Source organism: Mus pahari, chromosome 20 (assembly GCF_900095145.1).
Source record: "Mus pahari chromosome 20, PAHARI_EIJ_v1.1, whole genome shotgun sequence".
In the NCBI taxonomy this organism is placed as follows: Eukaryota; Metazoa; Chordata; class Mammalia; order Rodentia; family Muridae; genus Mus; species Mus pahari.
In genome coordinates this window covers 32,299,377-32,324,499 of record NC_034609.1, presented here as the reverse complement: position 1 = coordinate 32,324,499, position 25,123 = coordinate 32,299,377, and the positions used below count along the sequence as shown (strand labels likewise).

Here is a 25,123-nt window from a genome sequence, read left to right as displayed (position 1 = left end):
AAAAAATCTTAGAAAGAAAAAGCACACAGCCCCAATTATACAAACTGAAACAAATGTTTTAGTTCAAGAAAAGAATATTTGAAGTTTCCACAGAATGAGAGAGAGAGAGAGAGAGAGAGAGGCACAAAGAAAAAGAAAAGGAAGGATAAATTAAAAAATAAATGTGTTCAGGGCTACCAGACACAGGTAACTAGAATAAATGTTTTTCGAAAGTCTCAACTCCCCAACAAAAATACTCTGTGAGAATCCTGATGATCGCTAGAATCCTCTGAAATCCTTTCTTTAGGTTTATAAAATAATTCTGTAGCCACCCTCCAAGAAATAAAGGTGGCGGCGGCCACTTTAAGTGGGAAATTCGAGGATGGGAGTTGGGGGGGGGGGAAGAGAGACAAAGTTGAATTGAGGGACACAAGGGGAGAAACTGGGGCGGAGCAACAGATTGCAATCTATCCACTAGGGATGAACAAGACAACATCAAATGAGGAGATGTCCCTGGACCACACAAAAGCTAAATGTACAAAGGTTTTAAGTCTACCATACTGCTTCAGGTCATTTCCAATGAAGCAATCTACTCAACACCAAAAATGGTCATACCTACCATAAATACAGACAGTCAGTTTTTAAAACTTGTCTTTTTTTTTTTTTTTTTAAGCTACAAGTCCTCAACACTCTTTGTGTGTGGGTTTTTTTTTCTTCTGAAAGTGGGAGTGCTTAACTTTTCCCCTTGAAATTGGCTTCAGCAGAAAAGCTATTCTTAAAAATCCCCAGAAAGCTAAAGCACTTCACATTGTTTCTCTTGAATACTTTCTGCCCATTTTTTTAAATTAACAAAACAAAACAAAATCTTTTTTTCTGGAACAAAAGAAAAGAAACATAAAACAATGATTCTGAAAACAGAACGAAGGGTGACCGATTGACCTGAGAATAAAAAGACATTACATTTCTTCTTTTTCTTTTTAGCAAGCCATTGGTATCTGAGTGCTAAGATAGCAAGAAATTTAAAACTGTAACAAGGTGGAGTGCTTTCCCATACAGTGCATGCCGGGCTCCTCTGTGCTATCAACGTGGGGCAGTTCTCAAAAGGGGCAAATATACAAGGGGTTTAAGCTCCAACAATAGGCAGGCCCTGCGGACTTCAACTTCCCAGACCAATAGTACCTTTAAAAGGACACAATTTAACAGGGTTAGGGTTCGTGTTTTCTGTTTTTAATATTAAAAGAAAAAAAAAAAAAAGAGAGACAAGAATGTAAAATCACCGGCATAGATAGGTATATGGGAAAACAACCCACGCTTTTTTTTTCTTTTTTTCCTTTTTTTTTCCTTTTTGTTTTTTTGTGTTTTTGTTTTTGTTTTTTTGGTTAGAAGCTTTGGAATTGCAGTTAGTCTAGTTTTGAAATTGGTTTGTTATTAATCTTTTTTTTTTATTTAAATTCATTTGTAATTGTTCATCTTCAAAGCTTACAATCTGAAGGTGTCCGTTCCTACACTGGTCAGACCACTGTCCTTGGGGCAGCTGGGGTCTTTGGGACCCTCCACCGGGCTCGCCGGTCCGTCGGACTTTTGGCTGAGATCCGTGTCAGACTCCTCCGAATAGTCGTCTGTTGGCATCGAGGGCTGAACCCCTGAGGTGCTGCATGAACTTGAGGTAACCGTTGAAGATGAGGAGAGAGGAGGAAAAGAAGGGGGCTTCGCGGCCGAAGCCCGGGAGCCCACTGGCGGCCAAGACTTCCTGGAGGCGTGGGGGGAAGCGGACGAGGACGGGGCGGCCGACGGGGGAGGGGGGCTGTCGTTTGAGTGAGCGGCAGACTGCGAGGTAGATGCGGTGCTAGGATCGGGGAAGCAGGCAGAGTGAGGTAATAAACTAGGGTGCTCTTTGGCGTTTCTTGCTGCTCTCGTGATTGTTCTGTGTTTGTGCAAGGCCGACTCGAGATGCTGACTCAGCGCTTCCTCCCCGCAGAGCGCGCTCTCGCACGCCAGGCAGTGGTACGAGCCGCCTCCACCACCGCTGCCACCACCGCCACCGCCGCCACCACCACCGCTGCTGGTGGGGACATGAAGCACCATCTCTTGCAGGTTCACCACAGACTGGCCGAAGCAGCAGAGGGACTTCAGGTGGCTCCTCGCTGCCTCCTCATCGCCGAAGCCCGCCTGGCACTTGCGGCAGACCAACTTGTACTGCACCTTTGGAACAATGAAGGGGTCACAGAGGGAGTCCGCACTTGCACTTTTGCTTTCTGCTTCTGGCTCTTCGGGGGGTTTCGGCAGGAGGGGGGACACCTCACGGGGGACGTTTTTCTGCTCTTCTGGTTTGGGGGATTCTTTGGCAGGGTCTTTGTCTGGGGAAGCAGGCCCCTGGGGGACTGGGGTTTGGCTTGCTTTGGGCTGCTGCTGCTGCTGTACTTTTTGTTGCTGCTGCTGCTGTTGCTGTAGTTGCCGCTGTTGCTGCTGCTGTTGCTGCTGCTGTTGCTGCTGAATCGCCTCCTGCAGACTCTGCTGGTATTGCTGGTACTGCTGCAGTAGGGAGCCTGGAGACAAACCCATCAGGGCCTGCGATAGGGCAGGGCTGTAGGGAAACAGGCCTTCCATGCCATACATGGGCTGCAGGTACCCACTCTGCAGGGTGCCAGGGATCTGGGGGGCATAATAAGGAGAAAAGCCCGGTACGAAATAAGGAAGGAACTGGCTCGTGAGCAAAGCTGTGGGGTCTGAAGTCAAGGCCGCCTGCAGGGCCTGCAGCTGAGCAGGGTCCACCGCGTATTCCATGGCGGGCAGTGGGGCTGAGATGGTTGCTGTAGCCGCTGGAGGGGCCTCTCCTTTTTCCTTCTTGGGGACAGGGAGGGGCTCCCCTTTCCCTTTGTGTGCCTTTTCCTTCTCCTTTCCTTTCTCACCATCTTTGTCCTTCCGTTGCTGCTGCGGGGTCAGCTGTGGCGCGGGGATCTGCTGGGCTGCTGGCGGCGGCGGAGGCTGCTGCACGGGTGGCTGTTGCTGCTGGGGTTGTGGGGGCGGCTGAGGGGCCATTGCCATGGTGGCTTGTGCTGGGGTCGGGGAACTCAGCGAGGCTGAGGACGGTTTATTTGGTAATCCAGATGTGGGGAGGCCAGGGGAAGGTACCGTTGTGCTGGGCAGACCCATCAGGTTCGGTTTAGGAGACGTTAAAGCTAAAAGGAATGGAGGCAGAAAGGGAAATCACGGGTTAGTCTAGGAGTAGGTGAATCACAAACTCAAGGGGTTACACCCGTGCCTCTGGCATGGTCATAGATATATTTAAACCCGAAAGGATCCTCCCAAAGCCAGTGTTGTCAACAGATGTACCCTCCTGCCAAGCTCTGGGTTAGTTGGCCAAAGATTTTTTAATCAAGACACAGAACTTGGTCAGCTTCTATTCATCTCCATTTAGAAAACCTTACAGCATCTCCCTGCCCAGTATCAACACTCACTCGTTCACCCTCCCTTTCCTTGCCACATATTTCCAGATACGCTTTGCCCAGCACAGATTAGCTTCTAGCAACTGGGACTCATGTAAGCCCAAGCCATCATCAAAGTGCTACAGAACAAGCATGGCCATGGGAGAATGCCTAAGCCAGAATCCTAGATGGGCCCCAAGGCCGCACGAACACACACAACAGCTTCTACACATCACCATCCTGACCCCCGCTGCTCCTCTAGCATCGTGTCTGCCTGGATGCTGCCATGCTTCCTGCCATGATGATAATGGACTGAACCCCTGAGCCTGTAAGCCAGCCTCAATTAAAAGTTGTCCTGCAGAATAGTTGCCTCGGACAGTCATGGTGTCTGTTTGCAGCAACGGAAATCCTAAGGAAGCCAGTATTGCTGCAGATGGATGGAACAGCAAGCCGGGGCTGTGATAAGATAGGTGTGCTGGGGATGAGCAGAGATCCCTGGATATAGAAGATGGTGAAGAGATGGGACCAGAGAATGCAGACAATACACCTTGGAACACCCCTGCATGTTCCTCCATAAAGCTGAAGCAGAGGTGGCCTAGCATGACACTGTCATCATGGGATGTGGGGGTGGGGCGACAACATAACACTCTGAAGCCCAGAGTTGAAGACTGCAAGCTTGAACGACAGAATGTATCAACATCTCCATACTAAAGGAAACAAAGAATTGGTTGTTGAACCTTGCCAGTCCCAGGAGAGGCAATGCAACCCACTTCCTTCCTGTAATCTAGGGACTAAGATGTGACTGGCTACTGAGAAAAGTACAAAGGCTTGTTGATGAAACTGGCATATGCAAGGCCAAGTTGGAATTATAAGCTCTGGTTGCTGGGCAGTGGTGGCGCACACCTTTAATCCCAGCATTTGGGAGGCAGAGGCAGGTGAATTTCTGAGTTTGAGGCCAGCCTGGTCTAGAGTGAGTTCCAGGACAGCCAGGGCTATACAGAGAAACCCTGTCTCGAAAAACCAAAAAAAAAAAAAAAAAAAAAAAAAAAAAAAAAAAAAAGCTCTGGCTTTAGGGCATGACTTTCTATGTGCCAGGAGGTAGTGGGCCTGTCCAGGAGGAACACCTGCAGCTTTGCCCATGGCTTCATGCTTTCAAGAGAAAGATTCAGGTCAGAAGGCCTTAGACTGAGACTGTGTGTTCAACTGATGGACGACCAGGAGATTCAGACGCTAAGGAACACAACTGAAGTCCTGCCATTTACCAAGCTCTGCACTGGCTACACTCAGCAGGGCAGCTCAATGCTCCCTCGTACTGTTGCCATGACGTTGGCTTTCTGATCTGTAAGATCAGAACCAGGCCAGGTTCTTCATCCCCTCCTGAAACTCAGTTACTGTGGAGTCAGACTGACCTCGTGTGGATCACGGCCGACATACATCAGATGTGTGACCTTTGGTTCACCGAGAGACTGCTTAAGAACCTCAGCCTTCTATAGTACAAGATTGCAGACATGAACTGAATGGCCACATTGGGCATGGCATATATAGTAACTGCTTCATAAACACAGGTTCCTTCCCTCCTATTCCTATTCCTGTTCGAGTGATTCTACAAGCTGCAGCTGCTGGGATGCTTGGCAATTGGGGCACATCTGGCTGTCCTAATGATGGAGAGCCCAGGTTTCTATCCCTACCTACTCCACTTTAAGCAGCCAGAACCTGGGCAGCACATATACTTGCTGGCTGACTGGCTCATACTGGGTGTTACGGAAAAGCATATAATGCCCAGAGGCCTGGGGTGGGAGCTCGGGCCCATACCCCTAGCTTACTGAATGATCTTGACCTCTCTGGGCCTCAGATTTCTCTGAGGGGATACATCAGACACTCTGCTTCTACTTTTAACAATTTTATTATGATTTGTGTATGTGTTCATGTGCTAGAGTGGGTATCTGAAGGCCAAAGGCTATCTTTTGGGAATCAGTTCTCGCCTTCTGCATGGTAGAGGCAGGGGTTCTTTTAGGTCTGCCCAGCTACACCCAGGTTTAGCTGGCCCAAAAACTTCTGGGTCAGTCTCTTGCTTCAACTTCTCATTTAGAAGCCTGGGGTTACAGATGTGTGCCAGTGCGTTGGCATTTTCGCCTGGGTTCTGGGGAATCGAAATCGGGTCCTCAGGTTTGTATGGCAAGTGCTTTTACCCAATGAGCCATCTTGCTGGTCCTGAGTCTCATCTTTTCATATCATAATTTTATGCTGGGCCTTCCTGCCACTGTCCTGGGCTGCAAGGATAATTCAAACGTCTGACTGCTTTCCTTGGTTTGTTTTGCTGGCTTCAGTCTGTGCCACATACTTCTGCAAAAACCTTTGTCTTGTCCCTTTGGTAAGAAACCAGGGAATCCAGTAGCTTCTATTCTGATGAACACCACCAAAGATTACTATGTTAATTTAACTAGGATCGCTCTGAGAGGCAACAGAAGCTTCAAGGCTGCATTGTGAGGAGCTAGTGTGCACCCAACCCTTACAGGATGCTAGAGAAGGTCCAATTTGAGGATAGCTAGATCCCAGAGAAGATGGGTGAAGACAGTGAGAAGCAAGGAATGTCTGTCAGGAAGACTGTAAGAGTCCCTAACTTTAAGAGAGACCAGCCAAGCAGCAAATTTGTGTGATTCCAGATGCACCAGGGTGGGATTGGAGAATGGAAGGGGGGCTGGGGATCCCTAGAGTGCCCATTAGTCACTTGTCTGGAAGAGTCGATGTGTTCACGTCCAAACTAGAAACTACATTACCCAGTACAAGATTCCTGGTCAGTGAATTCAAATGCTTCCTCTGTAGAAACCATCACTGTTCTGACTAGAAGAGAGCCCGTGGCAGAAGCCCCCAGAGCATGTAACAACTCAAGAGCGGCTTCCTGCTCTCAAAAAGGTGGGCGGAAGTGTAGGCATGGGTAGGCGTGGGGGGCAGCTACGGGGTCCATTACAGACTCAGGTGGGAAATCCCATTGTCTTCTGTTTAGCCATTACAGACTCAGGTGGGAAATCCCATTGTCTTCTGTCTGTACCAATTACATGGGTGGGACCACGTGACCACGATGTTTGATAGTCCCTGGAAATTTGCATGTCAGGTGATTCTTAATAACAGACACCATGAAAGTGATTTCAGAACATACTTAGAAGTGGGTGCTTCCACTCCTGCACCTCGGAGTCCAAGGAATCCAGGTATGTATTGGCAGTGGGGGGAAGTGGGGGTGGTGGGAGATGGGGGTAACCTGGTCGCAGGGGAACTGCAATCTTGTTGCTTTTTTAGGTGACCAAAGAGGTAAGCTTCCTAAAAAAACCAAGCTTCTACCGAACTCTGAAGTCGTCACCTGGGACAGGACCCACCTGTGTTGGCTGGGGTAAAGCCAGGCAGAGAGGGGCTGTTGAGGCCGGGGAGCAACACCGGAGGGATGCCCTGGAGCGCTGGATACGTGGTAGGAAGGTTAAGAGCCTGAAGAGGGGCGTTGTCAAACATCCCCTGCTGTTGAGCTGCCAGTCCGAGGACCTCGTTAGCCTTCTTGATCCGGTCCAGCTCTTGCTGCGCCATCAACTGGCGTACAGTGGCTGGGTCAAAATATTCTTTCTCCTTGTCCAGCTGGCTTCCAATGGTGTCCTTCACTTTGGAGATATGCTGTTGAGAAAAGATATGGTCGCGTACAGACAGCCTTGCGCTGTACTTGATGCCACACAAAGTGCACTCAGTCTTGGGTCCCTCGTAACTCGTTTGGTTTATCCCAAAATGCTTGGCCATGCTTAACTTGGACTTTTTCTCTTTCGCCCGGGCATTCTGGAACCAGACCTGAACAACCCTCTTTGGCAGTCCAATGTCATTGCCTAGAACCTCACACTCCAGCATAGTGGGTGTCCTGTAGTCATTAAAGCATGACTTGAGGACCTTCAGCTGCAGATTGGTCATTTGAGTGCGAAAACGTTTCTGCCCAGGTCGATCCCCACCGTCACCAGATTTGCCTGCGGACCCGCTTGCCCCGGGGCTTGGGGAACAGGGGTCCGCGAGGCTCGAGGTTTCGCTGTAGTCCACTGTACCTTCGTTGTCATATTCCTTGCTATAAAAGCTCGGGGCTGGGCTGACCAAACCAGATGACAACCGGTCTTCATACTCGGACATCGCCATCATGGCTGCTTTGGTCAACCCCTCGTTCGGTGCCGAAGATTTGGTTTCAGTCGCTATTCCTGTCGCACTGTCGTTGTCGGCGTTGCCCTCGTCCCCCGTCGTGGTGTCGGTGATTGCGGTGTTGACCGAGGAACAGTCATCGTTGTCCAGCTTAGTCTGGTCAAAGTTCAGGTTAACCGAGGACATGGAAGGGCTTTCAAAGTCTTCAATCCCTTCCACCTTGATGGAGGAAGGGCTGAGAAGAGTTCTGGGGGACAGCTCCATGGTTTTGCTCACAGGCGAGAGGGGCACGCCCTGACCGTCACTACTGCTCGGGGGTAGGTGGGAAAAGCTAGTTCCATCAAAAATGTCTCCCTTCATTTGGAGTCCCCCATCACAGTCTAAGAGCATGGCAGACAAAGTCAGGTTGTAGCCGGCTCTCTTGGCTTCGTGCCAGTGCCGAGACCGGATATGAGCCTCCAGGGCTGTCTTGGCCTTGAAGAGAGCTCGGCAAAACGGGCACCTCCTGTGGGCCTGCGCCGGGCCTACGGCCCGGAACTGACCTTTCCTTTCCCGGGCACGGGTGTTCTGAAACCAGACCTGTACCACGCGCTTCTTCAAGCCCACCTCGTGTGCGATGTGATCCAGCATCTTTCGGGTCGGGTTGGAGTCCAGCAGATACTTCTGGTAGAGAATTTCCAGCTGCTCCGGGGTTATGGTCGTCCTCAAACGCTTGTCTCTCTGAGGCTCCTCTCCTCCCGTGCCGCTGTCGTTCTCACCGGGGCTCGCACTGGCCTTTTCCTCCAGCTTCCTCTTGAGCGTGTTCATCGTGGAGGTGGGCGTCGAAGGGGAAGTGGCGGAGCTCGCTGGGATCTGAGGGATGGCGCCCGAGAGCAGCTGGCTGGCCAGGAGTGGGTTACTGGGATCAAACAGCATGAAAGGCATGTCCAAAGACCTGTCCAAAAACTGGGGGTGGATGAACTGGTTCTGGGCGCTCAGGAAGTGAAGCTGCTGGTGCTCCTGCCAGTGCTCGAAGGATGGGAACGCCAGCTTGCACTGGTCGCACTGGTAGGGGATTAGCTGAGGAGGTAGGTTTGCCAGCTGTTGAGGGGTTGACGTGTGGAGGGGCTTAAGGGGCAGATGGGAGAGCTGAGAGGGACTGGGGCTTGACTGGGGGAGGGGGCACTGCGGAGGGGGCGCCTGCGGAGGAGGCTGCGGTAAGGAAGGGGCAGCCAGCTGCGGGAGCTTGGGCTGGGGTGCGTTTGTCTTCTGCTCCGGCTGTTCTAGCTGCTGCTGCATCTCTGGCTTTGGCTGTCCTTGCTTCTCTTGGGTTTGGTTTGGCTGTGCACTGGGAGGGTCGGCCTGCTTTGGCTTCTCATCACTCGCCTCTGCTTTCGAGTTGAAGGTGGCTAATTCGTCTGTCTCTGCTGTGAGCTGCAAGAATGCGGAGGGCGCGGTACTGGCCGACGACGGTGCTGGGGTGCTGTAAGCCTGCGAGGGCATAGGGGTGCTGCAGGAGGAGCTGGTAGGGGTGAGGATCTCCATGGCATCCATGGAGTCCTCGTTTTGGCTGTCATCCTGCCCCTCCTCATCCTCATCCTTGTAGCACAGCTTCTTCTGGTGTTTGATGAGGTCGAAGATGCGCTGAAACACGAGGCTGCACTTTTTGCACTGGTAATTCAAGTTGCTCGTCCGAATGTAGCGATCGTTGGTAAGCTCGCGCCGCTCTCCGTCTTTGCCCTCCCCCTGATTCTCATAATTCTTCCTGGCTTTCTGTCGGGCGTTCTGAAACCACACCACTATGACACGGGTTGGAAGGTTCAGTAAGTTAGAAAGCTGCTCAAATTCATCATCCTTTGGGTAAGCGTTGGCGTCAAAGAAGTCCTGCAGGACTCGGAGCTGGTAGTCGGTAAACCTTGTTCTCGAGGACCGCTTGCTCCCCCAGTACTCCTGCTTCTGGGGTTCTGGGGAAGGGGGCCGGGAATCGATCTTGAGTTCCTCCAGACTGGTAATGGGAGGGTTGCTGAAGTTGTAAGGGGAGTCCTTGTTCCGTTGTCGCTCCTTGAACAGAGTGTTTCTGAACCAGTGCTTGATCACTTTCTGGGGCAAGCCCGACTTGTCCGCCATCTCTTTGATCTGCTCCTCACTGGGGGAGTTGTTAATGTCGAAGTACTGCCGGAGTACTCGGAGCTGGTCATCTGTGATCCTGGTGCGAGGCCTCTTGTTCTGCTGCTGGAGCAGGGTGGGGTTGAGCTGGTGTTGGTACAGCTGGGCCAGATCGGCAGGCAGCGGCTCCACGGGGCCGAGCTGAGGAGGCAGCTGAGCTGGCAGAGTCTGCAGAGGCATCGTCTGCATCATCAGTGGCGAAAAGATGGGCAGCTCCATTGGCATGGAGAGCTGGGTGAGAGGCACGGAGGGCTGGGCGGGGGCGATGGTGGGCGAAGTGATGGGCGGAGCAGACGCAGGGATAGCTGGCGCAGAAGCTGGCTGGGGAGGCGCAGCGGGGAGCGGGGGCGGGGGAGGCGGAGGAGGGGGNGGGGGTGGCTCCGGAGTCTGGGGCCTCAGGGGGTACAGTTTATCGTAGTGCTCTCTGTATTGCTTGGCAAACCTCTCCAGCTGTTTGAAGGGGAAGTAGTTCTGATGCACGTGCTCCTGGTGGCTCTTTAGAATCAAGATGTTAGAGAAGAGCTTGCCGCAGGAGTCGCACTCCAGCTTCTCCAGGCTTTCGCCGCCTTGCTCAGCCTTCCCGTTCTTCTTCTGTGCCTTCTGCTTGTTCTCATTGTACTGAATGACTAGCTCAAAGCCAAAGTTCTCCAGCAAGGCCTTGGTAGCGTTCCCCCTGGCATCAGAAGCAATGCGTGGAGGAAGCATAGCGCCCTCAGAGCCGCCCCCTGGTGCCAAGTCTTTCTTCTCTTTGGCCTTCGAGGCATCTGGCAGTGATTCCTTTGGTACTGTGGTCCCCTCTGCCCCCTCTGCCCCCTCCCTCTCTCGCTGGCTTTCCTTATCCTTTTCCTTGATGACCACTTTGTTTTTCTTTTCCGGGTGCTGGGTTGGCTGCAGGAGGGCTGAGTGACTCTGGGAAAGAGAGAGCTGACTCTGTTGTTGCTGCTGCTGCAGTATCTGCTGGTGGCTCTGCTGCGGGATCTGTACCTGAGCCTTCAGATCTTCCAGCAGGCCTGGGCCTGACCCTGTGAGCGTCAGTGCCCCGCTGGTCACAGGCAGGCTCACCTCAGGGTTGAGCTGGAACTCCGCGCTGGGGATGTAAAAGGGGAAGAGCAGGTGCTGTTGCTGCTGCAGCTGGAGCAAGGTCTCTGTGGTCATGGGGAAGTGCGGGAGGAGCGTGGGGTTGAACAGCTGAGACTGGATCAGGGCTGCCTGTTGCTGCAGCTCCTGCTGCAGGTGTGCCTGGACTTGTGCCTGGGCCTGGGCGAGTGTCTGGGCTTGCTGCTGCTGCTGCTGTTGCTGCTGCTGTTGCTGCTGCTGCCTGGACGCAATCATATCCGCTAACTTCTTCCGGTTGGCCTCTTTGGGCTCTGAAGGGGAAGCGATGTTGGCACTGATGGGGTTCCCCAGAGGCGGCATCACCACACTCTCGGGCGGCACCTGGCTCAGCGCGTTGACGCTCGAGGCCATGGTGGCACTGCTTGGATTGGCGGTGGTAAAGGTGTTGTTGGCGCCGCTGCTGCCCACAGGACTTGGGGTAGAGGAGCTGAGGGACACCCCGCCGCTGTTGCCAGTCCCGTTGCTGTTCCCACTTGCAGCCTCCAGCTTGGCTGCCCGTGCCTTGGTCTGGTGCAGCACAGACCGCATGTGGATCTCCAGCGTGGAACTCTGGCTGTATGCCACGTTGCAAGTGTTACACTTAAACGGCTTGTTGTCCGGGCTGCTGGTGGGCTCCGGTTGGCCGGTTGCCGATTCCTGAAGGGCCCTCTTTAACTTGTGCAGGTGCGAGACGGAGTTGTAGTGCACCAGCAGGATATTCTTTTGAGTGAAGGATTCCTTGCAGACGGTACACTTGTAAGGGCGGGAAGGATCCAGAAACTTCTCCATAGTGAAGTTGGGGCCTTTCCTGAAAGGCAGAGCTCGCTTTGGCTCGGAGCCTGAATCCTCCTGCACTGACCCAGAGTCGCTGCCTGTTGGGCTCTGCTTATCTTCCAGGTCGCTCTCTTCCTCCTTGTCTTCCTCAACGATGATGGTGTGGTCTTCAGCCAGGGTGGGGTCTCCCATTGCCAAGAGGTCCCCGTTGGCCAGAAGCCCCCCATAAAGCTGTTGGATGTCAGCCTCACTCAACTCCAGGTGACTAGTCTCGAGGTGTTTTTTCAGAGCCTGGAAAGTCCGGAAACTGCGCTGACAGAGGCAGCACATGGTGGCGGCTCTGATCACGTGGTACTGCGAGTGGAGCTGCAGCTTTTCAATGGTCTTGAAAGCCAGGCTGCACTGGTTACAGCGGTACTTATACACGTGGCGATCTGACACGGGCAGCTGGGGCCTCTTGGCGTGCACCTCGTTGAAATGGGTCTGCAGCGTGGCGGAGGTTTTGAAGACCTGGTTGCACCCCTTCTTCCAGCAGAGGAAGCCTGACTCTTCTCTCCCGCAGCTGGGGTCAGCAGAAGACGGCTTCAGATCTCCACTGTGCTCCATGCTTGCCGGTGGCAAGATGTTCTTTCCCGGATCCTCTGAAACCTCTGTGAAAAATACAAACACATCAAGCCCAAAGATGAAGAAGGCTTCGTTTCCAGGGTGGCACCCAGAGCGGTTATCTAGCCCAGCTTTGTGAATACAGGAAACATACAACCGAGTGCCAGAGTCTCTCCACAGGGCCCGCCCATAACCAAGGTGCCCAAGGACAGATGGATAGGAAGAAGGCTATATTATATATAGGTCCAATTCATAACGGACCTGTGTCATAGCATGGACCTAACAGTTTCCTAAACAGGATTTAATTCTGAAGCCTCAGTTTCTCAAAAGGTAGTCTGAAGGTCACTGATCTCAATGGTATCCTTCAGGCCCATTTTTTTTTTTTTTTTTTGGTTATAAAAATGTTAGCACATCAGATCTGTTGTCAGGGACATCTGCACTAATGCTGTCCTAAGTTGTGAGGAAGTTCTACATTTCAGGATTCTTAAAAGCATTTAGTTTTGTGTTTAATGTGACAACCCCTCCCCCCTGGCTTTTACATCACTGTTTCTTGAACCCAGGTCTCTGCTCATGTTAGCAGGAAAGTTCATTACTTAACTGCATTACTTAAAGTACCCTGGCTCTTCCCAGGTCTCCTTCTAATGTGGACAGGTCACAAGGAAGAAGGCTGGGCCCCGACAGTGTGGACCTGAGATGTCTGTAAGAGTGTGTTCAAGACTTAGGAACAAAGAATCAGCACAGAGGCCTAAGAGCCATCTCACAACCGCAGCAGAAACGCCTATGACAACAGTCCTTACAAACGCTATGTTTAGCCGGGTGTGGTGGCGCACGCCTTTAATCCCAGCACTCGGGAGGCAGAGGCAGGCGGATTTCTGAGTTCGAGGCCAGCCTGGTCTACAGAGTGAGTTCCAGGACAGCCAGGGCTACACAGAGAAACCCTGTCTTGAAAAAACCAAAACCAAACCAAACCAAACCAAACGGTATGTTTAAATAAGGTGATTCCAGAAGACTCCAAGCGTTCTGTGCAGAGGGAGCGAGAGAGACAGCTGAGGGAACTAACTGAATGGCAAGGCTCTAGCTGCCTTTGACTGAGTTCACCATGGGGATGTCCATGAGCAAACTGGCTACACAATACTTCCTAAGACCTAAGGGCCACAGGCTTTGCTGATGAAACACATCATCACTTGGAATATACTGTGAAGAACCCCTCAGCCCTTGTCCCCCTTGAAGATTTTTGACCAAGAAATCATCTTGTTTCCGGCTGGGGGACTTAAGGTTAGCAATACTGACCAGGTTGCTTTCCTGCCTCTTCCAAAGTGGAGTTCCCATCTCGGTCCGGAGCGGCAGCGGGGAGGAACATGCTACTAGGCATAACCATCTCAGGAGCGGTCACCTGAGGGGAGAGAGGCAGCGAGACGACAGAGTCAAGGCGCGTGCGGGGGGGGGGGGGGGGGGGGACAGACACAAAACACGAAAGATTTAAAAAGTATTTAATAAGCAACATTAGCCTTCACTGGTGTAGAAGCTGGAGGTGTCACTCTGCATAGCTCGGTGAAGTCTCGTGTTTATTAGACAAAGCTCCCATCAGTCAAAAGTGTTTCTACGGTTACATTCTGGACATAATTAGCAGTGCACACTTGAAGAGTAATCTTATTATTAATATTTTTCTTTTATGCAGAATTTTGACTTTGATCACTGACAATGTTTTGTCACGGGCTGTGAAACTTCTTGGGCAACCAATTAGGTAGATAAGTTGAAAGGCCCACCTTAAGCTACCGCAAACATAATAAGGGCCCTAATTAAATCATACCTAGTAAAGTACTCGGTAATCTGGAAGCAGGGAGCATTGTAGCACTGTTTTCAAAATGTATTCAGGCGAGGAGAGGAGGGGAGTCAGCGGAGTGAAGGAAAGGGTAAGAGGCAGAAAGGAGAACAAAGGGAGGCTAAGGACATGCACACACTGGCAGATTTTCCAGGAAACAACACCGTGTAACCCTTTACAAACCGACATCAAGCACAAACAAGCAGTTTTTGTGACTCACGTTACGCCAGAGTTTCATCTAGAGCCTTTTATGCACGGGGCACACAGCATCAGAGGGAACATGTGCCCAGAATCCCAGCTATCCAGCTAATTCTGCACAGCATTCTACAATGGGGGCCCCCTTCTCTGACCCCGAGACTGGGCTGTTAGCCCCTAATGGAGCATTTCCATAATTAGCCCTGAGATCTAAGTAGCTACATTTTAGGTCAGATCCTCAGACTTTCTGCTCTGCCTCCCTGCTGTGTGGGCCAGAAGCAGCTAGCTCCTATCACAGGCTCTCCTGTATGTGTGACAGTGACAGGCAATGGCAGCCTTCAGTATCCGGGGTGTGAAGAGTAAGGACTCTCCATCTAAAGAGTTCGCTAGCCTGCGAGTACAGGCTCCCCAGTGGCCACATCCTTAAAAACCAAACAATTCTCCCTTCCCCGCAAGTGCCCGCTACCCACAGCTCCTCAGTCTGCAGAGGGACCTACAGATTGTCTACCTCATTTGGGTGGGGTTGGAGGACGAACTGGGGCATAGGCATGGCCATGTCTCATTGCGTACACGTGTGACACTCTGGAAACTAACAGGGGAGTGGGCAGCAATCTCTCTTAGCCACGAGGCAGGAAAATTTGGCATCGATAACAATTCCAGATGCATTAGAAACTGTCTTTAATTTGACAACGGCTGGAGGATTATTTGAGAGACCGTGAGATCCGTCCAAGTCCGCTAGCATCACCAACAACAGGCTCAACAAGTAGGGGGAACCCGAACAACTGTGGCCGCTGACCAAAAAGATGACTTCGTATTTAGGTGCACGAGATGGGGTTTTTCAGGTCCGGAAGCCAATAGACCCACAAAACCTAAGCAATGGGTGCTCCAGAAAAGGGTCTTGAGAAGGCCCACCTCGCTAGGCAGAGGTGTGTGGCAGGTGAATGGGAAAGGCAATGTGCCCGCCCCCAGACAGCTGCACCGCAGCGCACCGAGCCTGCGACAGACAGCTGCTGTAGAGCTAGCTAGCTGAATTGTCCAGAACAGAGTGGGGACTGCCAAACTCGGTCTATTTTCTCCTTAATAGAAAGCATTTCTGACCAGTGTGGTTGGAGAGTCCAGCGGGAATCTAAGAAGTGAAAGGTCACCGATTAATTTATAGTCTTCAGCCTCTTCAGCTGAGGGAGAGCACGAGGTGGGGGGTAAGAGGGGGAGAAAGAGAAGAAAAATAAAAAGAGCCCCCCACACACACACCTTTTTTTCTCAGTTGTAGCTGCGGGATCAGTCCTTTTGGGGGATCTTTAGGAATTATGAAAAAAATGAATCATGAGAAAAAAAAGCCCTACAGAGTAAAAAAGAATAAAATTATCTCTCACCTCAGCCATACATCATTATAGAAAACCGTGGGCTTTTTCTAAGCGTTACAGTAAGGCAGACATCCCCTCCAACAGACTCAGTACGACGGATCAGTAATTGTTTTCATACACTTTAATTAGAAAAACTCAGATGGCTATGAATAATAATGGAAAAGAGAGACTTTTGCACTTGAAAGGTTGAAGTCAATCAAGTGTGAATGACGGCAAAAAAAAAGGGGAGGGAAGAAAAAAAAAAGACACCAATTCATCAGCCCTCTGTTGTCTCGCTGCGACTTTAATCATAATTCCTGATTGGGATTCAAGAAGGCAGTAAGCAGAGGTTCTTTGTCTGCCTTCACCTTCCATCAATTAACTCTCCCCGAAATATAATCATCAACCTCACGGGCCCTTCTGCATCTTAATCTGGCCTCCGAACCCGGAACTCCTGCCCCATGTGTGCTTAAGGAGGGGCTTTTATCTACATGTTCTGGCCCCATCTATACTATGCCCAGCCTGTCCTGGGGAGAGAGTTGTTGGTGTGTGAGATTTAATGGGCAAGAAATCCCCAGGAGGCGAAGGGGAGGACTCCTGAAAGGAACTAAGGGTCTCGGAAGCCTAGTGGGGTCTATGTGTGCATGCGTCCGCACCAAGGTTGATGGGGAAGCAGCTTCACTGTGTAGACCTACCAGTGGGGCCCCCATCAGTTTCCAAACGTCACTATTTCGAGGTCCGTATCTCTTCTTACCTCTCTTCCTACTGGTGTCCAGAGCCCTGCACTCTAAGCTCCTTCCCAGAGAGCTGGAAATGTAATCGTGCCAACAGCTCTGGGGTGAGCCCTGCTCGGTGAGGAGAGGGTAACAAAAGCGGGGCTGGCTCCTTTAGTGCTCGTCTTCGTTTCCAAAATCCTATTTGGTTCCTGGGCTGTGTGGAAGGGTCAGTGTACAGCCACAGTGCGCCTAGCTCCTCAGTCACTCAGGTGTGCTGGGTGAAGATCTGGAAAGGCCTTCCCTTCCAGCAAGCACAGCAAAGCACCGAGTGGAGAGAGGGTCAAACCAGGGCCAGGTCACTGCCATTCTAAGTAAGCCCAAACCCCTGAGATCCTCAAAGAATGGGGTCCCACCGCTGACTTTTCTGCAGGTAACACGTAAACCTAACTTGCTCTCTGCCACTTCTTCTCCTCATATGCCAGGCCTCCAGCTCCACCCACACATCCACCTATGGCCAGTATACAATCAGCGCAGATACCTACACGCACACGCATATGAACTTAGATGGCCATGTGTGGTGGTTTACATGAGAAATGTCCCTCATAGGGAGATGCATTTTAACACCCAGTCTCCAGTTGGTGGTCCTGTCTGGAGACTGAGAAGGCACAGCCTTTGCTGGGTGGGATGGGTTATATATGCTCAGCCCAGGGTGTGGCACTATTAGAAGAAGGTGTGTCACTGTGGGTGTGGGCTCTAAGACCCTGATCCTAGCTGCCTGGAAGTGAGTATTCTGCTAGCAGCCTTCAGATGAAGATAAAGAACTCTCAGCTCCTCCTGCACCATGCCTGCCTGGATGCTACCTTCCTCCCACCTTGATGATAATGGACTGAACCTCTGAACCTCCTAACGAGCCCCAACTAAATATCCTTATAAGAGATGCCTCAGTCATGGTGTCTGTTCACAGCAGTAAAACCCTAACGAAGATACCAGGAGAAGTATGTCACGAGGGGCAGGCTTTGAGGATTTTTGCTTTACTTCTAGTTCATATTCTGTTTGTCTGCTTCATGCTTGCATGGTAGAGATTTGCTCTCTTCTGACCTGCCTCCCCTACCAGGATGGACTCTCAGCCCTCTGGAACTGTAAGTCAGAATAAACCCTCTCCTCTCATAACTTGCTCTTGGTCATGGTGTTTTGTCACAGCAACAGGAAACCATTTGGCCTGCATGCCTATAAACACCTAACATGTTGAGCCGCATCTCTTGTCCAGCAACAGATAAGCAGGCTTAACTTAAAGACAGAGTTGTTCTGGTTAAAGGAAAAAACAAAACAAAAACCACATCAGCTGAATAGAGCCATTAATCCCTCAGGATTGGCCTTGACTGTGATGCTAGACGCTTCCCTTCCATCTCTTCTGAGCCAAGATCAGGTACGTTAGAGTGTGCAGAGGTGAGAGGGGTGCTTGTTACAATCACTGGCTGAAAAGCAGGTACCAGAAAGCTGGAAGCGGAGGCTCTCATATCTTCATGACAAGTGGACAGCCATCGTGGTTTGCTTTGGAGCGTCCTACTCTGACAATTCTCGCTTGTTAACAATAGAAACCAAAGAGCGCTACCTCAACCTAAGACGCTTCACCTTTAGGCAACCCCAAAGCTGTGCCCTTGTGGGAAGGAGAGGGCCTTTGGGGGACTCTGTTGACTCCTTCCCCCCTCCCCCTTGCTTACTAGCCGCCTTGTAGGACCCGTGTTCATGCCCGTGGAATGCCTTGGCAAAACAGGGTTCCCGCTCTCAGAAGCTCGCCACCCAGAGTCACCTGGGGAGATCTTAACCCCTCGAGAAGTTCAGTGAAAGGTGTAGCCTCCAGGAAGAACATTTTTGAGCACACAAGACCTCTGCAATTTCAAGGACTCAAAGGCTCCCCAACAGGGGAAAATAATCCATGGACTCAGGTGAACCTTCCCTTGGTTACCTACAAACGGTGGTATGGGTTCCCAAATGATTACTTCTAACCTCTTCCTAGGACCTCAGGATTGTGGATCATAAATTAACCCCTCTCAAGATGTCCCGTGATGAGTGGACCCCACAGCACCAAGGAAACACTGCTTACGTCCAGGGTCTTAGTAGTTCTGGTCCCTACCATGACATAAGAAGGGACTGCTGGCAGTTGTCACTTCTTTTAGGAAACTACATGTAGAAAGGTTAGCTGGCCCGCTCTTCTACACTCCAGGGTCACAGAGGTGGAAGGACTACCTCTAACACCCCATGTAGCCTAGGCTATACCCTACTCCCTGTGATGATAATCCTTCCCGTTTAATCTGTCAAAGCTACCACAAAATCAAGTGGCCTAGGTTAGCTCAGTACAGCCAACACCTCCCATATGCCGGACAGCAGAAAGAGCTTCCCAGAAAACTGTTTGAGCCTGGTGTCAACATACATTGAGGTGGGCGTCCCTCTGAAAGGCGACCCATTGTTCAGGCGAAAGGTAGGTTTCCAAGGAGACTCAAAGCCTCCACTTTTCAGTGGGAATCAACACAGTGACCCACCTAAGACAGAAGGAAGATGACCAGAAGCCTCAGGATAGATCGGCTTGGATCTAGCCATGCCCTAGCTCCTGGTTCTATAGTTTCTAGGCATGAACCTAAAAACTTAACTGCTTTCAGAGCTGACCTGAAGCTACTGGCAAATGGAGTGCTCCCTGATGAGGAGGCTTCAGGGCCCAGCTCTCCCTATCCCGTTGGACCCCCATGGGCACCACTCGCTGCAGAGCCTGAGCCCTTCCTCCCTCCCTCCCTCCCTCCCTCCCGGTGAGGCATGGCAGCACAGTCTCTACAAGACCTTGTCTCTGTCATGTATCTTAGAAAAAAGATAATAGTATACTTTTAAAATTTTTACTTTTTAAGACCTAAAGTCTCATATCCCCCAAGGCAAGCCTCCAACTCATAATCCCCCTGCCTGAGTGCTCGGATTATAACGAGTTGTACCAGCTGTACTGCTTTCAGGAAATTGTAATTGATGCGTATAGTTGTACAGATTTACGGGGCTCAAGGTAAAGTTTCACAACGCGTATACTCGGCGCACTCATCACGGGAGGACCCGGCATAATGTGCCTCTTCCAGCATTTCTCTCTCCAAGCTTCTCTTATGTTCGAAATATATACTGCCGTTGACTGTATGTAGTTGGCCTACTGAGAACAGAATACGGGACAGTTGGCCTACTATGGAACAGAACACCGGGATGCCGTCTTCGTCCCCTCCTGGAACTTGGAATTCCCTGACAAAACCGCCCTCCCCACTCATCTCCTTTCTAAAATGGTGTGCGACATAGACAGACAGACAGACAGACAGACAGACAGAACCGAGGGCCACACTAACAATTTATGCAAATTAAAATAACACACACACAAACCAGAACCGGAGTTTGAAAACTAAGAATGATTCGGACGGATGGAGTGGGGGGTGGGTAGGGACATAAGAAACAGGAGCAGCTTTACGTGTGTGTGTGTGTGTGTGTGTGTGTGTGTGTGTACACAGACGAGAGAGCTGAGGGGGAAATGGATGGGAGAGCAAAGCTTCATTAGACCAGAGAGGCAGGCGGCGGCAGTATACCAAGGTCACTTCTAATTTAGACCATCTAATTGGCAAACAGGCTCCAAATGGCTATCATCTCGCAGGGCTTGGAATTAATGAAGCCCGATTATTTTCATTACCTTCCTCTGAGATGGACACAAAGTGAAAGAGCTGATATGCAGGTGGGTGTGACAGCCTCAGGGGCCAGGGGGAGCACAAGAACCCCCTTGTGGGGGAGGGGGCCGCCTGCCCCTGAGGTCCCCACATACATGGAGGGGAGAGAGAGAGAGAGAGAAAGAGAGTCAGTCAGTCAGTCATAGACTGGTGTTTAAAGAACACAGGAGACCATACTATTGTCCCCCCAAAAGGGGTCTAAGAGAAAACCACAGGCGGGGAGCTGGGGGGCGGGGGCACAGAAGGGCATCTGGGCTCCTATAAAATAATAAAAAGGAGTAATTGTGGACCAGAAAAGAGGAGGAAGAGGAAAGGCTACAGAAAAAGGTGCTGCTCCTGGCTCAGCCTCATTTCAGCTGTGAGGTCCCATTTTGTTAAGTGATTAAAGAACAAAGAAAATGTCCCCCATATTAATGATCTAGGATCCCGGTGGTATGTCCTGTCACTTAGAAGACACTGATCAATTAGAATAATTTACGAGTATTGAAACGCATGGTGGGTGGTCTTCCCCACTCTTACTGAGGAGCCGAGGAGAAACACGTGTCCCTGGGCCCTCATCCTTCCCCCCAAATACAGGGACAGAGTGGAAGCACCAACATTTCCCCCGATCTAACGCCTTGGCTTGTCTGGAAATAAGACTTGGGTATTTGAGATCAACATGGTGGAGGGGGGACTGCCCAGCCGAGTGTGGAGGTGAGCCTGTCGCACTGCCCCAAAGCTTTAGAGACTTCCTCTTTTATGTGATGTGTGTAGAAAGAAATGTGGTCCGAGTTGTTTCCAGCAAGTGCAGAGGGTGCCGCTTCCACGGTCGATGGCCAGCGCTGCAAACCCTGCCGGCGAAGAGCATTTTTTTTTTTCAAGCCCCCTCATCGGTAAAAAGAAGGGGACCCATGGAAGACATAGATATGAGATGCAGAGCATAAGCAGCCGTTACCATAGCAACAGACGTATTAGACCCTGCAGGTTCCTGAAAGCTGTCTGATAAGGTATTATTAAATGAAGCCTCCTCAAAAAAAAAAAAAAAAAAAAAAAAAAACCTCTCCATTTACAACGGAAAGGAAAGACACTGCGTAAAAAGTAATCTATTTCCATTTATCAAGGCGGAATTTACTTTCAGATGGACTGAAATCCAATACTGGCCACTTCCTTGAGACTCTAGACCTAGACGCCGAAATAAAAAAAAAAATTCTCTAGAATGTCTAGCTTTAGAGACCCTGGTTGTGTCTCGCGTCCAGCCGGGATCACGGATCTGGGAGCCTTTGACAGCGTTTTCAGTTCCTCAGCCAAAGCCAGCTGCCTGGGCCATTCAGGATCCGAGGAGACATGACTTCAGTCTCTCGGAGGCTGAGTGGCCACTGGCTACTCCCCGTGATGAGACACGGGAAGGAAGGCTTCGGTTAGGAGCTATCTTCGTCAGATTGCTTTCAGAGCTCTCCGCTGCACTTGGCTAAGCACAAACAGATAAACTGTCAGAAAGCCTAACCAACACTTTCCCGGGGCCAATTTTCTAATAAAATGACTGCAAAATGCCCTTCGGGGACACGGTTTCAGCCACAGGCTCATTAACATCACTTAGTTGTACAACAATTGTGAATTCCATTTTAACACCAAACTTTTCCGAAGAACAGCCCTGGCATCTGACCAAGATTAGGCATCTAGGCATCAAAGAGGATCCGGGGGTTTACCCTGGAGAGTGGCTGCACAAAACTGTTTTGGATGGAGAAGGAAACACATTGCTTGCAAAACTAGCCTCCTGACTAGAAGAACCAGTTCTGTGGGACCGTCACCACTCCCGTGTCCCTGGTAGAGAGCTGTGCTGTGCATGAAAGCTCCTTGCACCATCTGTGAAATTCACAGGAGTGCTTAAAACACTCACCCTGCTCACATTTGCGTGTCTTCCCTACTTTCAACTCCCTGCTTTGCAATCTAGTAGCTTGCTGATACTAGCAAACTGGTTTCCTGTAACCAGCACATTTTACAGTTTGCATACTTCTCAGAGACAGCTAGACAACATCTCTACTCTCTGTGGGAAGATGAGGCCTGTGGGGTTTCTGTGCAGAGCAAAGTACGGGCCCTTCAGGGAGTGGCTGCTCTTGCGTAACCTCCCTGCTAGGGGTTCAAGAACAGGCTCATCACCTAGTTCTGCCAATCTGTGGAGTGCTCCCTGGTGCCTTCGACAGGTGCTTCCGGCTCTGGACACCGCTCCAGGGAGGGTTCATGGCCGTGGCTCTGTTATCTGTGGTCTTTAAAAGGGGGGGAAATCACTTCTTCACAAAGTGCTATTTAGTGGGGTCACTTCCAGAAATACCTGAGGGAATGGGACCCAAGCAAATGCCATGGCAACAACCTGCTCCTGAGGACTCTGCTGGCCAAAGGTTCATGGTGAAAATACCACTTCATATTTGCCTCTCTGGTTTTAGTTATTAAAAAAAAAAACAAAAAACGTGATGGCCTAAGCTGGTGGTAGCGGTGAAAGCCTTTACTCTGAGCACTTGGGAAGTCAGGGGCAAGTGGATCTCTCTGAGTTCGAGGCCAGCCTGGTCTCCAGAGTGAGTACCAGGAGAGCCAGGGCTACACAGAGAAACCCTGACCCTCAAAACAAAACTAAATAGATAGATAGATAGATAAATCGTGACCAACAATGGATATTTGAAATACAATTTATATGTTAGTACTGAGGGATATAAAACTGTTTTACTGTCTAATGTATTCCAGGCATGGAGATTACTGTAGGCACATGGTTGTCATACTAGATTAATATTAAACAATAAAAATAATCATTCAAGCAGAAGGAAAATGTAGCTAAGTTTAAAAAAAAAGAAAAAAAGGTTCTCTCCCATGCCTCTTCTTGTTCCCTTAGGTCCCCAGAGTTCCAGGCATTCAGAAAGAGCCAGGAGGCTCAGGAAATACTTCCGAGGCTGTTGGGTCTTGACAGGACCCATCCCTCCTCCTGTGTGAATCCTTCCAGCCTATTTGAAAATGTGAATTTATGCTTGGAAGACTCCTGAGTGAAGCTCGGGCTATTCTGTCTCCAGGTTTTCCACGGGCTGTTTCAAGATCTCGTGGTACGCCAATCATCAAGACCAAACGTCCTTACACAACATTATTCGTTATTTTTTACATAACCAAATGGAATTGTGAACGCCCTCAAAACGATACTCCTGCAACTTGTGCGGTCAGGATGGGATTCATGGTAGACTATTTCTCTGGGAATCTCTCCATGAAATGTCAGCCACGTCAACTTACCATCCCACTGCTGAAATGATACCAGACAGGGAGAGTAACTGTGTCTCTTCTTCCACTGGTGACAGGGAAAGGCCTTTCCTAGTGGCCCTGGCAGAGTTGAAAGTAAGACACTGCTACCAGCCATGGTGTTTTGAAGTTTTCATAGTACAGTTAGGGTTTCATGTTAAGACTGCTCTTTTGGCCATGTCCATGGTGGCCACTCATGAGTCAGGCCTTCCGTTGCTTGCAGGCATAAATGCATCCATTGTGGGCACATGTAAAGTCTGTGTTTTGCCAGCATGTCACACCCAAACGCATGACTTTCCTGCTCTGAGAACAAAATGCCTACCTTGAGAAGCCTCATGTTCCAACACTAGACCCAGAGCTGAAAACTGTGGGTTCAGGTTTTAGCTGGCGAGCGAGTCACTTAGCTGGGGCTGAGCGACTTTAAGTCTTAGTTTCCTCATCTGTTAATGGGGAGGTGTCGGACTTCTCCAAACAGAGCTGGCTAGGAGGGTGGACGGAGGCATTATGATTGGAAGGGCCAAGCGGACCCCCAGACTGTGCCTGCAACCAAGACCTGGGGACTCTGAGTGACGGTTTCCTGAATCAGGGCCACGAGCCTGCCTTGGTTACAACCAAGCGCAAGACAGGGACAATAAGACCTCTGCCACAGAGCTGAGATGGTTTCTCACACTGCCAGTTCTACACCAGCTTTCTGGACCAACAAACGGATCTTTCCTCGTGTTACTATTACTGCATGACTTTGGACCCCTGAAGGAGGAAAAGCCCCAGGGTTCTCGTCCGGGCTGCCTTACCGTCATAATGAGCTTCTCCACGCAGTCAGGTGCCACACTGTGGAGGTGGGTGAGGTGCAGCTGGAGGTGGATCTTGTTGTTGAGCATGTCTTGGCACAGGGGACAGCGGAGCATAGGCTGCACCGAGTGCTGTGTCATGGCGTGCACCCGCAGCCGGTTCACGTCAGCGCTGCTGTACTTGCAGTAGGGACACTGGTACATCTGTGGGGGCAACACCCGTCACTCCGACTCAAACGTCTGATCCCTCCTAAAGCTGTGCCTTCTCAAGACCCAGTCACCCCAAAGCTCATCATCATTCCCCATCACTGTCGACAACACGCCCCCACCGCGGCAGACCCCGCAGGCCTCACCTGCTCGGGTTTGATCTCCTCTGATGCTTTTGGTCTCTTTGAAGAGAGCGGAGTCTCAGAGCTTCCTGGGAAGGAGGTGCGCTTGGTGGCTGCAGGGGAATCCGTCAACTCCTTCTCTGCCTGACTGGAGGACGCTGAAAGAAAAAGCAGAAGATGCGCTACAGTAGCCAGCCTGGGCCAGCTTGAGGAGGCTTTGTGCTGGATGTGGATCAACCTCACTGATAGCACAGGGGCTTCTGAAGACGCCAAAGGTCTCGAAGAATGACTTACCGCGCACGCCGGCAACGCGGCATGCCCTTCTCCCCACGACCCTAACCCCGTGAAGTCCTTTACCAACTGAGTGTCTGACAGAGACAGGAAAGAACTGCAGCCAAGGGCCCTGGTGTTAGCTGATCGCTTCTTCTAATTCCCCACTGTCCAAACACAGCTTGCCCCATTATGTGGGGTTGGGGAAGAGAAGCGGGCAGGTAGCAAAGTCATGCTTCGCAAGCGCAAAAGCAGCCAGCACGCTGCTCCGCAGACCTGAACAACCGTGTGCTCCCAACTTTGTCATTCCACCTCTTGGCATTGCCACAGCCAAGCAGGCTCAGTGGAAGTCTGGGTACATTAACCTGTTATAACTTACGCCTGGCTTCAGCAGTTGGCTCTTTGGTAAGAAGTAACTGAGGAGTGGCAGTGGGCCGTGGATCCAAGTCACAACTGAGGCACGTGTAAGGGCTTTAGAGCCGGGGATAAGAG

General features: G+C 50.8%; 1 protein-coding gene across 1 annotated transcript in view; it reads right to left on the bottom strand.

Moving 5' to 3' along the window:
• Nucleotides 1–1,320: 1,320 nt before the first annotated feature.
• Zfhx3 (zinc finger homeobox 3) overlaps nucleotides 1,321–25,123 on the bottom strand; it is a 235,644-nt gene continuing 211,841 nt past the window's right edge. The window contains exons 6-10 of the mRNA XM_021220667.1: nucleotides 24,386–24,519; nucleotides 24,036–24,236; nucleotides 13,470–13,572; nucleotides 6,776–12,226; nucleotides 1,321–3,158 (exon numbers count right to left, since the gene is read on the bottom strand). Coding sequence (XP_021076326.1) covers nucleotides 1,459–3,158; nucleotides 6,776–12,226; nucleotides 13,470–13,572; nucleotides 24,036–24,236; nucleotides 24,386–24,519 — 7,589 coding nt within the window. The 3' untranslated portion in view covers nucleotides 1,321–1,458. The remainder of the gene's footprint in view (nucleotides 3,159–6,775; nucleotides 12,227–13,469; nucleotides 13,573–24,035; nucleotides 24,237–24,385; nucleotides 24,520–25,123) is intronic.